A 14,184-nucleotide genomic window follows, 5' to 3' on the forward strand; every position below is an offset into this window, starting at 1 on the left:
GAGGACGAATCTGGTATGGACCCTTATGCAGGAGATCTAATCCAGCCAGCACAGACCCGTGTCAGCCCCACAGCCTTTCAGTTTTGTAAACCTGATTGGAAAGAGCCTAAGAAGCCATCTAACTCAACCTTGGCATCGTTGCAGAGGTGTCAGGTGAAATCTAGAGAAACTAAGTGGTTTGGCCAAGGTTATTTAATGGACATCTGCACAGCTGGAGTGAAAGCCGAGTCCCCTGCACTCACTCCAATGTATATATATGTACACATATATACATGGTCAATATACCACTTTTTTAAAGGTGATTCTTAAGAAAACACAGCTGGTTTGGTATTTTTCTCCCCTTCCCTTTAAATGGCTCCAAAACAACCAAATGGCCACTGTCTTCCATAACTCTCCTGGTCTGGATCCCCAGCAGACATTACCTGCTGTGTGCTCCCAAAACCTGCAGCATGGAAGGTGTTAACTAGCACTCAGTTAGTTCTTGGTTGTTTTTCTTAATCTGTTGTTTGAAATCCTTGACTTTTATTGGTATATTTACTTTATGGCATACATAAAGAGCTGTATTAAAAAATAAATTGTGTTGTAAAAGCATTCGGTAATGTTTATTAATATTGACTAGTCAGGGAGCAACGAACTCTATTGCTAGAAGGATAATTTGTGGTTATACCCGCTAAGCATTCACAGCTTGTCAAATGACTATCTAATCTCAACATTAAAAAAAAGTGGGCAAAAGGGTAATTTCCCTTATGCCTTAAGAAATGAAAGTGACCCATTCTCCAGCCAACATTAGAATGATTGCTTCTTCTTCTCCCCTGGGATACCAGGCCCCCTCTCTGGTTCCAGGCAGTCCCAGGGCTAGATTTGAGTAGTTAGGTGTCCCTTTGTCTTAGGGTGGTTGGAAATTGCTTCACTAGCAATAGCTTCTCATATATCTGTTCTGGCTGCCTAAATCTGTGCTGAGGCCATAAAAGACAGAGATAAAGACCTAGTGCTTGCCCCCACAGAGTGTATAGTCTTAAGGAACTTATAGATGGTTTAGTCTTGAATCTTGAACTTAATATTCCTACAAAATATGGAAGGAGAATGACACTGGGTATGACTAATGGCCTACTTAGTCTGGAATGTGGCACTTTTGGTGGCATGAAGAGACATTCCTTGGGAAGACATGATGTCACCCTTAGAAGGAAGGGAACATTCCCCAGAGTATCCTGATGCCCTATGAATAACATAGTCTGGCTTAGGGTGGAGGCCGCTAGTAGAACAGATTCTGTTTCTGTTTAGAGTATTCCTTTCCCACAAAAAGACACATAGAAAGTACAGGAGAATGGCTGGGCATGGTGGCTCATGCCTATAATCTCAGCACTTTGGGAGGCCGAGATGGGAGGATCACTTGAGCCCAGGAATTCAAGACCAGCCCAGGCAACATAGCAAGACCTCGTCTCTATTAAAAACAATTTTTAAAAAAAGAAAGTACAGGAGAATGGACTGAATATGGAAACACTCTGCAGTGTCCCTGGAAGTTGCTCTGGGGAGGAAATACTGATAGCCTCATAACTTTTCATTCATCCCTTCCTCTCAAAATTAGAGCACAGAATGGCATTGACTATTTCACCTTTCCTTTGTCATTTGAATTAAAGGTAAATGGACATTGAAAGTGTGTTTTTGACTAAAAGGTCTAAGGAGGAAGAGTGAGCCCATTACTAAAGTACTTAAGCTTTCCCTTTACTCAATTCTGTGTCTACTTGGAAAGGTGAATGAGGCTAGGGCGAGGTTCTCTTATCACCGAGCTTAGGAGTCGGTTGCTTTTGAGGCTGAGAGCACTGGCAGAGCTCCTTAAAGGGACCTACCTTATGCTGTCCCCACGTGGGGCCCAAGTCTGTATGTCAGCACCAACTGCCCAGGTCCTGCCCGAGAGGACCAGAAAGTTTGCATGGTGGCTGGGTAAGTAGATGATACTGGAGAGTGTTGGTTCTCATGGGCACGGCAGACATTTTGGAGAAGAGAGGATCATTTAGGTCATGGGTTGGATCTTACAGAATCTCCCATCTGCTTCCTATCTATTCTGAGTACTCCTCTGAAGCACCGAGAAGGTCAAATTTATGGTCATGGGATCAGAAAGGGGTGGTGATAGGATCAAAAAGCGCAAAGCATCGGGGTGACTTTTGCACTAATGAGGTCAAATTGATGGTCATAGAACCAGAAAGCAAAAATCCAAAGCACTGGGGTGACTTTTGCGTGTGGAATGGCCTCATACCTACAATAGGGTGAGTTTAGAAGGACCTTATATACTGCATTGATGTGGTCTGAGTGTTGGTTCAGAGGATGGATCAGTTAGGCTGAAAACAAGGACAACATCATCTTATAAATACCCTTACAGGATGGATTTCCCACTTTATTTTTCCTCATTCAAAGATGGGAGAGAGCGGTGGGTAGTCCAGCTGTGGAGCCCTCCCATTCACTTTTCCCAGTTACAGGTCCTAGTTCCCCATGCTGGTCTTTCCAGCAAAACTCACAGGTCAGACAATTTCAACCCTTGGATTACTGAAACTGAGGTTTCTTTCTCTAAACCTTCCCTGCCTGTTGGTCTGCTCCAACTTGAGCATTTGCCCCTGGGCTCAGGAACCTGGGAAGCAATGTGACATTGGCAGTGCTGGGACATGAACCTCTCTCTTTCAGCTAGGCAGTGCTGCTGGGCTTTTCCCTTTGACACCTGGTAGTGCAGTGAGCTCTTCTCATAGCCTTCTCTCCTTGGTCCCTGGCTGCATAGGACAGAAGTGGGCCGAGCTTACCCTGCAGAGAGTAGACGTGGTGAATGCCCCCTTGGGGGTCAACTGTTGTGGTCAGCTCTCTCTGGAAGCTGAAGGTAGGGAGGATGGAGTATGGCTTGGGTCTCTCCTCGCTGCCCTTTATGCTGCTGTTGCTGTTCTAGGTAGGCTAGGTTGATCAAGGCTTATCCTGAAGATGGTAGGTTGGTCTAATGGCTTCATGCTTCTATGCAGTAGCCATTAGCCTTCCTTGTATGGACTTTAGGAGCCACAGGACAGGGTCCAGTTTTGAATTGGAGGCCGCCTATGAAGCTGTTGTACTTGAAATATTGTTAGGATGAGCAAAGGAATGCCATAGATGCCACTTTACAGAGAGGGATTTCGCCAACATCCTTGATCAGTCCCTTTTGAATGAGGCCTCATGAGGAAAGGAAATATAGGCATGGTCTCTGCCATTATGGAGTTTGCACTCTAAACCAGGTGAAATCTTTATGAGTTTTCAGACTCACAGTGGCACAGAAATGGTTCACATGATGAGCTTGTATCTTGCTAGCTTCGTTTGACTAGTGAGAGTTGTGTGGTTGAAAACCAGTGAGAAGGAATGAATTCTTCTCTTCAGTTACTTGTTAAAAGGTTCAAATTTGTTTAGCTTGAATTTCTCATAATGATTCAGCTTTCTTGAGAAAATAGAAACCTGTTAGAGGTTAATGTGTTCTTTGTCTTTTTGGACATAAGTGAAAATCTGTTACATGCAAGGTGAGTTTACCTAATGAGCCACTAAGAGTTGGGGAGAACTTGAGTCTGTTCCCCAGGAATGGAGAGCGAGGACCTGAAGCATATGGGGCAATGGAATCTCCACTGAGTATAGGATGGAGATGCATGGGCTGTACTAGAACTGGGTTACTTTCAAAATGGTGTTCAGCAAGGTAGCTTCTTCTCAGAGAAGAGAGTGTGAAAACTCTACCACCAACTAAGGCAGTGTGCAGAAAGGTGCAAACATGTCCCCAGATGTCTTCCTTTCCTGTCACAGTGGAGGCTGATAATCTCAGATGGCCACGTGCAATTAAACCTTATGAAAAGACAGGACTAGAAGATTGGGAAGATGTGAATATGTGGTAAGGAAGAAGGAGGTGGATAGAATTTCCATTTTGATCTAAATGCTTTGCAGTTGCATAATGTGGTGATGGCAGTGGTGGGAGGTTGTGGTCTAAAGAGGGAATAGACTGTGAGTTCACACGAATTTGCACTTTTGCTCCAGGAACCAGTTGGAATTCTATTTCCACATTGGCTGTTCTGCAGACTGTGCCATGGAGAGTCTGCTGGTAGCCAGGTCCCTCAAATGCACTGAAATTCTCCACCATTATTTTCTTTGAATTAGGAGAAACCTTCACTTTTCCACATTCTTCCTTTGGTATATGAACAAGAATTAGAGATATGAGCAAACCAGTGCTGGGCTCTGTTGAACTCCTGGGCCTGTGAGGTTGTTCCCTTTTTCTCTAATGAACTTTGTGTGCTTTGCCCAGGTCTCTCTGCCAGTGAGGAAAGACCTTTGCCCTTGTACTTCATGTGGAATCACATGGACACCAGATTAATCTCTGGTAACCTGTATGGGGCACTGAGTTAGTGGGTCAGTTGCAGGGCAGTCACCTTACCCTGAGGATTAGACAGGATAGGACACCCGGGTCTCTGAAGGCAGGGAAATGCATGACAACAGAGTCATTCCGAGGACAGGCTGGTGGTAACTTCTGGAAGTTTCTTTCACTGAAAGACAAAGAGCAAGTGAAAGAAGGAGGAAACTCAGGCCACTTGGAATAGATTTTAAATGACCAGATTGCTGGGATTGGGTCTAGAGGTTTGCTTGGACGATCCTAGCCTGGCTGCCTCAGTGTCAGAGGACATCACAGTGCACCATCACAAGTGGGACGTGGCTCAGGGAGAATAGTAGTGCCCCTTAGAGAACCACCTTGTAGGCTAGGTAAAAGAATATGGGTAAGACTTTGGAATGGTAAAATTTTGTCTCTATTCAAAATATTTGATGTGATCTACATCACTTTATAGGTGATCCAATGCAGAGAGATTGTGATAGCATGACTTGTCCAATGTTAATGGCCGAGTCAGGTGGGACGATGCAGGTCTTCTGGCTGCTGGCTGGGCATTCTTCTCTGTACTCTGCCACCTCTGTAGTAAAAGGGCAAGTGCCTGTCATCTTTCACACCAAGCCGATCCAGTTGGCCAAGATAAGCCACTTCCACCAATTGCCAGGCAAATCCATTCACAGCTAAAGAAAAGGCAATGGTGTTACCCAAACCAAGAGTGTTTATCATGGTGAGGGATTTGATCTGGAACCCTCAAGGAGAAGAGATGGGAGCCCCAGAGGGGAGTTTAGCCTGGTGGTGGCTCCTAAATCTGAAGACCAGTCACTTTAGTGTCCTTTTGGAAAATAAATACAAATGGGTGTTCGTCCTCCTGTTCCTCTTGACAGCCACCCCTGAGAAGTGAGCACCCCAGGAGCTAACAAATCCCTGGTGAAGAAAAGGATGAAAATAAACTGAAACCCTTATGTTGCCATCCACCAGATTTTACCATGACTGTGTGCGAGTTCATCTGCTGAACCCTTTGTGAATAGAGCCTTTGCCACCCTATAGAACATCTCTTAGAAAAGCCATCTTTCATGCCTGGGCAAGTGACAGGAATACTCCACCATTGTGTGTGTTTGCATGCACTCACATACCTAGGTACGTGGTTTAAAAGATACTTTGTCCAAAATGCTATTAGGACATGTCCCAGTGCCTAACATTGTGAAATCTATTTAAAATTAAGAATGTTCAGTTAAAATGTTCTGTACTGTTAATATTTCCCAATTTGGGTGGATCATCGTGGCAAGGAGCAAGAGAACATGGGGGGTGGTACCCCTACAGTGTCATAGATAAGGGTGTGTGTGTGTGTATGTGTTTGTGATTGAGAAATCATTTGTCTTTGGCAAGTAGGGAAAGGGAAAGCATGCAAACAAAACAATATGATTGAGAAAGAGCTCTGCGGAGAGAACTTTGTGTGATCCCTATCAGAAGGCCGCCCACAGTGGATACCGTATGCTGGTCCCCATGCTGCGGGAGCCCATTGACTGTGGCGCTAAAGAGGCTCACCTGGGTCCACCACATGGTCTTGACACACTGCTGGCTTGTCATTCTGGGACTTGGAAGGTGGTGGCAGTGGGTGGCTCAGTTTTGCTACCATCTAGATGCTGCCAGCTTGAGTGTGTGATACTCCCTCTCCCCACCTGCAGTTTTATCTGTTGTCAGTACCAGCTATCCAGCCTTTTACTACAGTCTTAACACGTCAACATTTTGATGGAGAGAGAGGGCCTTGTTTTCTCTTCTGCCTGCTCCACCGCCCACAGATCCTGCTTCTGGCTGCCATGCCTGCCCTGTCCTGAGGGCCAAGGCCCCTGGGGAAGTTGCAGGGATGGTGCAGAGACTGGGGTGGAGGTGGAGGCCGGTTCCTGGATCTGGCAATAGCATGTATGGGCCTGACAACAGAAGTGTGGGTGGGCGGCAGCTTGGAGCCTCTCCCCAGTGCTTGGTCCCTGATGGCGCACCTGGTTCCCTGCATCTTACCAGCTCCCGTGCTGGCTCGTGACTGAGCCAGCGGTCTGGTGGGAGAGGCCCTGGGTTGGGAGTTGGGATGGGAGCACTGCTGCAGTTTGGGCCTGTGACTGGTTGTTACTGGGACCTTGGTCTTCCCAGGGGTGATGACATGGGACCAGTCCACCTCACAGAATCATAGTGATGGCAAAATGAGAGAATGTGTATGAAGAGCTACAGATGATTACGACCACCCTACATTTATAGGATGATGTTATCCAGTTTCTTCAAACTCTGCTTTCTGCTGGGGCAAGACAGAGGGAAGACACTTCTAAAGCCGAGCCTTGGGGGAAAGCTGTGCATGTTGGGGCGGGTCACTGCAGTCCTAAGAACATCTGGATGCCAGAGAAAGAAGTATCTTGTGTCTATAAGGGCATTAATTTATTCATAGGCTTATTCAGAGCCTCCTTTATGTCAGTCACTGTAGTGGAAGTTGGAGGTAGGAGAGAGAAAAGATATGGGTGTAGCCCTCCTGGGTCCAATGGGCTTGTTCATAGTCACCACCCGGGGAAGGCAGTGCTGCACAGAGGTGAGCAGAGGCTGCGGGCCTTCTGTGAGGTCTGTGCTGGTTTGACAGTGAGCATTATGTCTGTCTGACTGTCCTGGGTGTTTTATCCTTTCTCCCTCTGGAAATGGATCTGATTTTTTTTCTCGGTCCGTGTGCCAGCGGTAAAGCCCATGGACAAGACCAGGAATGGGTGCTTCACTGGCAGCAGTCCCTGGGCAAAGGGCATGATTTACACTGTCTGAGGATCCAGGGATGGGTTTCCATCGGTGCCCTCCTGCTCCCTTCCGCCTGTCACCTGCCGGAGGGATGGCTGCCAAGCCAGGTGGTGGATGGCTGTGCCTCCCGTCCAGCCAGAGCAGCAGCAACCTCTCTTTTCCTTTCCCTTACAGGAAGCTGCACAGTGGGATGAAGACGTACGGGTGCGAGCTCTGCGGGAAGCGGTTCCTGGATAGTTTGCGGCTGAGAATGCACTTACTGGCTCATTCAGGTAGGCAAGGTCGCCTTAGTGACCCGTTCAGATACAGGCAACTATCTCCTGCCTGCCTTCCCCCTTAGTCAGAGCCTGCTGCGGCCTGCATGTCCCCACTGCCAGCTGGGGCCCTGGTCTATCTTGTTCCCTGGACCCTCCCTCCAGGCTCATGACACAGAAGATCCATCCTGATGGTGGGGCTACCTGGATGAACCCAGCTTCAAGCTCTCCTGGGTTTCCTGGGCATCACTGGTAACCAGTGCCCCGTGTGATCTACCTTCCAAAGTAGACTGCAGTTTCATTAGCGAAACAATTGTGGAATTAAGTTCTCGCTGTCTAATGAATCTGACTATTGGGTTCACATTATACAGGAGCCTTTAATTAAATAGATATAGAAAGGTTGGAACACAAAGCTAGTTATAGCCTGCTGTCTTTTGCAAGTTAATTTTATCCAATTCTAGTGAGGTCGACTGAGTGGCTGCTGGTAATTTTGCTCATGTTTGGGCAAAGCTGCTCTGCTTCACGAGGCCTGGAATGGGGAGAAGCACCTGACATTGGCAGGCCCGGGTGTTCTTGGTGGAGGGAAGGATCTAGCAGGTCTGATGCGGTGGCTTTGAAGCCTAGGTCTCCTGACTTTAGTTGTGGAGGCCTCAACTCTTGTTTGCCAGGCACATATTCTCTTCCCTTTAATTCCCTTGCCTTCCAACCTTGGAGTCATTTTTTAGGGGAGAAGAGAGGGCTGTTGTTTTATTTGGTCTTGTCTTCTCCTCATGTAGGCCAAGGCCTGCCTCCCCTTTCCCCATATTGGCTCCAGAAACTGGCCCTCCAAGCAGTTTGGCCTTTGTGAAATGGGCTTCGGGGTTGGGCAGACAAAGGTTCAAATCCTGTCTGTGATATGTGCTGTGTGAACTTAGCTACATTCATCTTGGGAACCTCAGTTTCTGCATCTGTCAAGTGCTGGTGTTGTTAACACATAACTTTTTGGAGGATTAGGTGACAGAATATATGTTGAAGGCATCTGTAGTAAGCCGCCGGCATACAGTTGGCATTTCATAAATGTTAACGGTTTCTGCTTGCACCTTCCTCCCTCATCCTTGTTTCTGAGCCTGTTGCCCCGGAGGTGTGTCCCCATCCACTGGTTCCCTGCCTGCCTGGCCGCTTGTGCTCTCTTTCCACTGAGCCCATCCAGTGTACAGTCGTGGAAGTGCTCTTCGGTCGCTTTTTCTGCTTCAGCTCACCACTGCCTTGCTGCAGGGCCCATGTGGTTCTGCATTGTGTTGGATGTGGCCTCTCCCCCTGGCCCTCATGGCCCTTCCTAAAGTGTCCTAAGTCTTTCTCACTTCCCATTCTTCCCTCTTCCAGGCGCAGGGATTTGTCCATAGCAGGCAGCTGGCAGCTATCTATCTCCGCATGTCTACCGTCCCCATGTCTTCGTGCATTCTGTTCCTCCTTCCTGTGGGCCCTCCCGACCCGGCCCCTGGCTCCCCTCAATCATCCTCCTCCTGCCCACTTGTCTCACCTCGGCCCAGAGCCCTAACTTCCAGGCATTCCTGCGTCCGGATCTGCTTGGCACTCACGTATACTTTTTCTTCTGTTTTAGTGACTTACACCTTGTATCTTTGCGCTTCCCTTCAGCTTTGTACGCTACTTAAGGTTCAGGGTGTGGCAGGTTTCATGACCTGTCTGCCTACCAGGTTGATTACTCTTCCCTTGCTTTCTTGGTCTTGATTTTTTCTGCTTTAGTTCACCACTGCCTTACTGCAAAGTGTGGTGTTGCCCTATACCCCTGTGTGGTGCTGGGCACTTTTGGGGCAGCGCACTTCTAGCCTGTTGGTAAAGCCTCTCTGCCCTTTCAGCCCTAGTAAGCATCCTTTCTTATTGCCCTTTCCTTGAGTCCAGTGCTCTAGCCAGGCTAATCTTCTTGGTTTGCTTCATGGGCTTGTTGCTTTCTGAGCTCTGTGGCTTTGTTTGCCCCATTCTGTCTACTTGGAATAACCCATCTCCCATCTTCCCAGATCTTCCAAGGTCCCTTCCATGATGCCGTTCCCAGCTGTTCCCCACCTCCAGCCAGAAGCAATCGTGCCTTCTCTGTGCCCATATTTCTTCATTTGAAGCTATTTTTGGGTGCAGTTTTTCTTCTGTGTTACGGTTATTTATGGACTTGCCTTATCTCCCTTACTTGGGAGGCGGGGTTACACGGTGGAAGAAATCTGGACACCTACCTACTGCTGATGTGATCTGGGGCAAGAACCATAAGCTCTTACAGCCTCAGTATCCTCATCTGTAAAATGAAAATATTTAACGCTATCTCAGAGAAGCTGTGAGGCTCACCTTGAATACATACCACCATGCCTAACATGTAATGGGGTCAGATCCTGTCTGCATTATGTCCAGCACACTGCCTGGCACATTATTGGTGTCAGCAAGTATTTGTTGAGTGAAGGATGCAGCCTGGGAGGCCGATGAGCAGGGAAACTCCTCTCTCCGGACAAGTCCCTCCTATGGTAGGAACTGTTTATGTCCCAAGGACTCACTGGAGGGGGCAGCCAGGAGCCCCTGGCTCATATTGTATCCCTCTTCCAGGCAGTGTGACCCAGTGTGAGTTAGCCAGTGTCTCTGCTGTGAATCACGCATCAGCGGCATTGGTGGGCTGGTGGGAGCGGCCGCAGAGAGGAAAGGGCTGCTGGCATACTCATGTCAGGTGGGCCCAGTGTCCCCAGTTCAGACAAGAGCGCGACTTTGAGCAACTGCCCTGCGGAGCTGGCAGTTCCCTGGGGAAGCTGACTTTGGTCCCACCTAAGATGCTGCTTCCAGATCCCCTGATCTCATATGGCTGCTCCAGAGGCTTTGGGAGTTGGGTCCTGTTTTCCTAGTTTTTCCTTTCCATGCCTGTCTTACTGGGCACTGAAGGCCGATTGTGTCCAATGATTTGTCCCTCTGCTAGTCACTTGCCAGTGCCCTTGGAAAGGATGATTTGATGATTAGGCAGGTGTGATGAGTCATAGTCGTGTTTTAATTCACGCTTGCAGATAGCTCCCAGCCTACATTCTGATATTTCTATTCTTTTTTTCTTTCTGTTGTCCAGCATACTCCTCACCCCCCCGTGCTGAGAGGTCTTCAAAATAAAATAGCACAAAGGGCTTAGTGAGGCTAGAGGCTACTCTATTTCCTGAATTTTTTGGCCCCTGTTAAACAGGCCCTGGAGGCCTCTGGAGTGACCTGGCCTTTTTGGGTAGTTGGGGTCAGAGGCCTGGGCTGGTGCCGCTGGGTCTTCTTACAGATTCCAGTGGTGGTTTACATATTCTGATGCCTACTCCCAGATGCCTGAACACAGAACTAGGTGATGTTTTAGAGGAGACTTTGAATTAGATGATGTGAGGTTTTCCTGCTGCTCTAGTTTGAAGGCTCCATGAAGAAAGTGGACAGTGAGAATGGGTGCTCCAGGTCTATAGAGTAGACCCATACTATAGAAGATGACCAAGGGCTGAAGCAGCCCACAGCCTGGAAGAACAGTAGTTGCTCTAGAATCCTAGGTTGGGGGCGGAGGGGCGGCGGGTGGCATTTTTTTTTTTTTTTTCAAAAGGGGCAGGCTGTGGAGAAACGAGTCCAGGATCTGGGTGGGGGTCGTGGTTGCCCCCTTAAATGTTGCCACCCTTGTACTAGCACATTCCTGCTGTTTTCTTCTGCTCAGCGGAGCTGAACGGCGCTCACTTCCTGGCTAGCTCTGCGTGCTGCCCCACCCCCTCTTGGCTAGCATTGCCTGTGTTTGTTATTGTAGTTCTGGCTCCAGGCCAGGCCTGGCTGGGAGCCAGACTTGTGGGTACAGTATGTACAGTGAGTACTGAGCCAAGTTTGTCATCATACACGATTAATTTTTTTTTTTCTAATCTGGTTGGGGTGGGGTGAAGGAGGAGGCAAGAAAATAGTTTCTCCGATGCTTGAGAATAGGCCGCATTGAATTCCGCAGAGATGTCATTTCTGAAAGGGAGACAGCGCTCTGGCTTGTTCTCCCTTCGCAGTTTTTCCTCCTTTCTCTCCCTGTCGTCCTCCTCTCCTCTTCATTTCCCTATCACACGAAATCAGCCTATAGGAGATCGACAATGCGGTTCTTCTTTTCAGTGACTAGAATACTAAAATTACACTCCTAAATCAGTTTTCATTGTGTTGAAATTGACAATTTGTTTAATTAGAAGTTTGCCCTGTAGGAGGCCCTTCTGAGACACAGTGCCTTCCCTTTTTCTCTCTCCCTTACTTTCTGTTTTTAGGGTTTGTTTTAAAGACCCTAAATGGTAGTAGTGAATTTCAGTTTAATTGAAGTTTTAATTTCAGTTTGAATGTGTGAACTAATCAAGTGTTTATGAGCTATACCTGTGATCACAATAAGTTTACCCATCAGTAACCGAACTCATTAACTAATGAGATGATCTGGCCAGGCCCTGCATTCTCAGAGGTGGTTTTGGGGGTCAGAAGGGTTTGTGTATTGGGGAAAGAGGTTTGGGGTGGGAAGAGAGATGGCCTCCAAGGCTTTGCAAAGCCGGCCCTGGTGGAGGGTGAAGCTTGGGTGTAGGACTGTGGCCCCTCCCCTTCCCGTGTCCCAGGAAGACTGTGTCCCTCCTCATCCTCTGCTACCTGACCCCTTCTGGGGATCTGGCCTTGAAGCATCTATGGATCCACTGTCTCTTTGCCACTCCTTGTTGTAACATGAGAAGTGATTCCTAGCTCTGAGATGTCCATGCAGAGACCACAGACACATGCAGTGACTCAAGTTGGTTCTGAGATGGGCCAGTGTAAGGTTTCCCATCAGGTAGATTTCCCACAGCTTGGCTTAACGTCCTGGTGGCTTATAAGTGAGCATGCCTAGAACTGCTTGTCCCTATTTTTGACTCGGCTGCATACGATTAGGGTTTGAGTATTCATATGGCCTGCTCCTATTCTGGGAGTGTCATTCATTTTTGGAACCAGAGAATATTTAATAAGCACAAATTGTGTGTCAGGCTCTGTGCACTTAAGAGTGAAGACTACTACAGCATCCCTGCCCTCAAGGAGCTTAAGTCTAGCGTGGGAGATGAGTATGACTATCCAATCATCATAGAAGATGGTAATGTGTGCGAAGTGCTAAGAAATCTAGGAGAAAGTCGGAGTTGGAGGGTGTTTTGTGCCAGAGGGTAACAGAACAGCATTTGGAAAGGACTCAGTGAGGGGAAGCCCAAGCCACCTATGGAGGTGGGTGGTGTAACCTGCACGTGTAGGCTGGGCCTGCAGGGAGAGAGCAGAGTGCAGGGTTTAGAAGAGATGGATGAGATACATCTGTGGAAGGAGTAGCAAAATGATCTACATTCTCCCTGAAGCACTGGAGAGCCACTGAAGGATTGAGTAAGAAGTTGACACATTTTTGTGTCTGGAATAGAAGGGACTCTTGGGCTTTTTTATATACACTAGGCTAGAATATAGGGTGAATAAAGCCCCTTGGAGAACATGAAGACTGGTCATCTATGTTGGGGTGTGGCTGCAGTGTTGAGAGGCCTGTGCCTTCTGTGCTGGTTAGGGCCATGTGGCCCCATTCTGCCAGGTGGGAGGCCCCATCCTTCCACTCCTCTCTTGCCCTTGTCAGGCACTGTAAGCCCTGGCTATTGAGGAGCGTCCCTGAGACAAGGCTCTTCCCCAGAGTCAGAGCCATGGGGAAAGAATGAGGGCTTTCGTTGATAGATTTTCTGATTTCAGCAGCAGCATGGAGTGGCTGGGGCTTATCACCTGGGACCTGGGTCACCCTCCTGGCAGGGAAAAGGGCTGGAGGGGTCCGCAAGATTGGATCTCTTAGACTTTCTTCTGTCGCGGTTGGATGGAGGAAAAAAAGCATTACAAGATGGCAAAGATCTGTGGGTTGTCCTTGTTCTGTTTTGTTTATTTATTCTTTTTTGGAGCACTGAGCTGTGGGTTTCAGTTTCTTCTTCTCAAAGATAGAGAAGGTGGGGGAAGAGAGGTAGCTGGAAAATTCCCTGTGACTGGGAGGAGATGGAGTGAGGTGGTCCCCACGCTGATGATTGGAGAGCTGCCTTTGAGTCCAAAGATGGCTCCCCATCAGCCTTTGTCTCTCCTCCCATTCACCTCTCTCCTCGCAGATTAGGTATCTGCTCAGAGCAAGAGACTGGGGGCCGCCCAGGCTTGTGAGAGCCCATGGCCAATCCATGCACCCTCTGCCCACTCTCCAGTCAATACCAACTTTCCCTTGTGGTTAGCTTCCTACCACCAGGGCAAGCCCGGGAGATGACCAGGAAGAAACTTTGTTCATGTTCCTCGACTCCCTCCACATTCCTTATGTGGGGGAACCTTTGGTTTTTGGGTCAAGGAAGTGGAGAAGACCAGATGGGGCTGGCTCAGAGGCTGGGCTGCCCTCCCTTCGGTCCGCATGGGTGATGTGGATGTAGAGAGAGGAAAGGGTGAAGGGAGCCACTTTCCCCCAGCTTGCTCTTGAACACACTTCTCTTTCTCTCTCTCTCTCCCTACTCTGAATTTGGCTTGCTTCCCGAACTTTTTCCCAGAGTGGTGTCGTCACTGGCCTGCCGGCAGGTCTGGATGTTCTGCCAGCATTCCAGAGAGTTTATGATCGCTTGCAGATGCGCCTCCAAGAACACACTGTACCCAAAGCAGAAATTAATGCAGGCTTGACTACCGTCCAAGCCCATACACGGGAGAGAGGAAAAAGAAAACAAAAACTGTTTAATGCTGTTTATAAATTATACACTAGCTGATGAAAAATACATTTCTTGCCTCTCCCCTTTTACTCTCCACCCCCCACCCGTC

At 48.2% G+C, this 14,184-nt stretch overlaps 1 protein-coding gene across 3 annotated transcripts in view; it reads left to right on the forward strand.

Annotated features, from left to right (window-relative positions):
• ZBTB16 (zinc finger and BTB domain containing 16) overlaps nucleotides 1-14,184 on the forward strand; it is a 192,347-nt gene that overhangs the window by 90,143 nt on the left and 88,020 nt on the right. For all 3 annotated transcript variants that reach the window (XM_011926781.1, XM_011926783.1, XM_011926782.1), the window contains one exon: nucleotides 7,304-7,401. In XM_011926781.1, coding sequence (XP_011782171.1) covers nucleotides 7,304-7,401 — 98 coding nt within the window. The remainder of the gene's footprint in view (nucleotides 1-7,303; nucleotides 7,402-14,184) is intronic.

This window comes from Colobus angolensis, unplaced genomic scaffold, assembly GCF_000951035.1.
Source record: "Colobus angolensis palliatus isolate OR3802 unplaced genomic scaffold, Cang.pa_1.0 Scaffold7, whole genome shotgun sequence".
Classification (NCBI taxonomy): Eukaryota; Metazoa; Chordata; class Mammalia; order Primates; family Cercopithecidae; genus Colobus; species Colobus angolensis.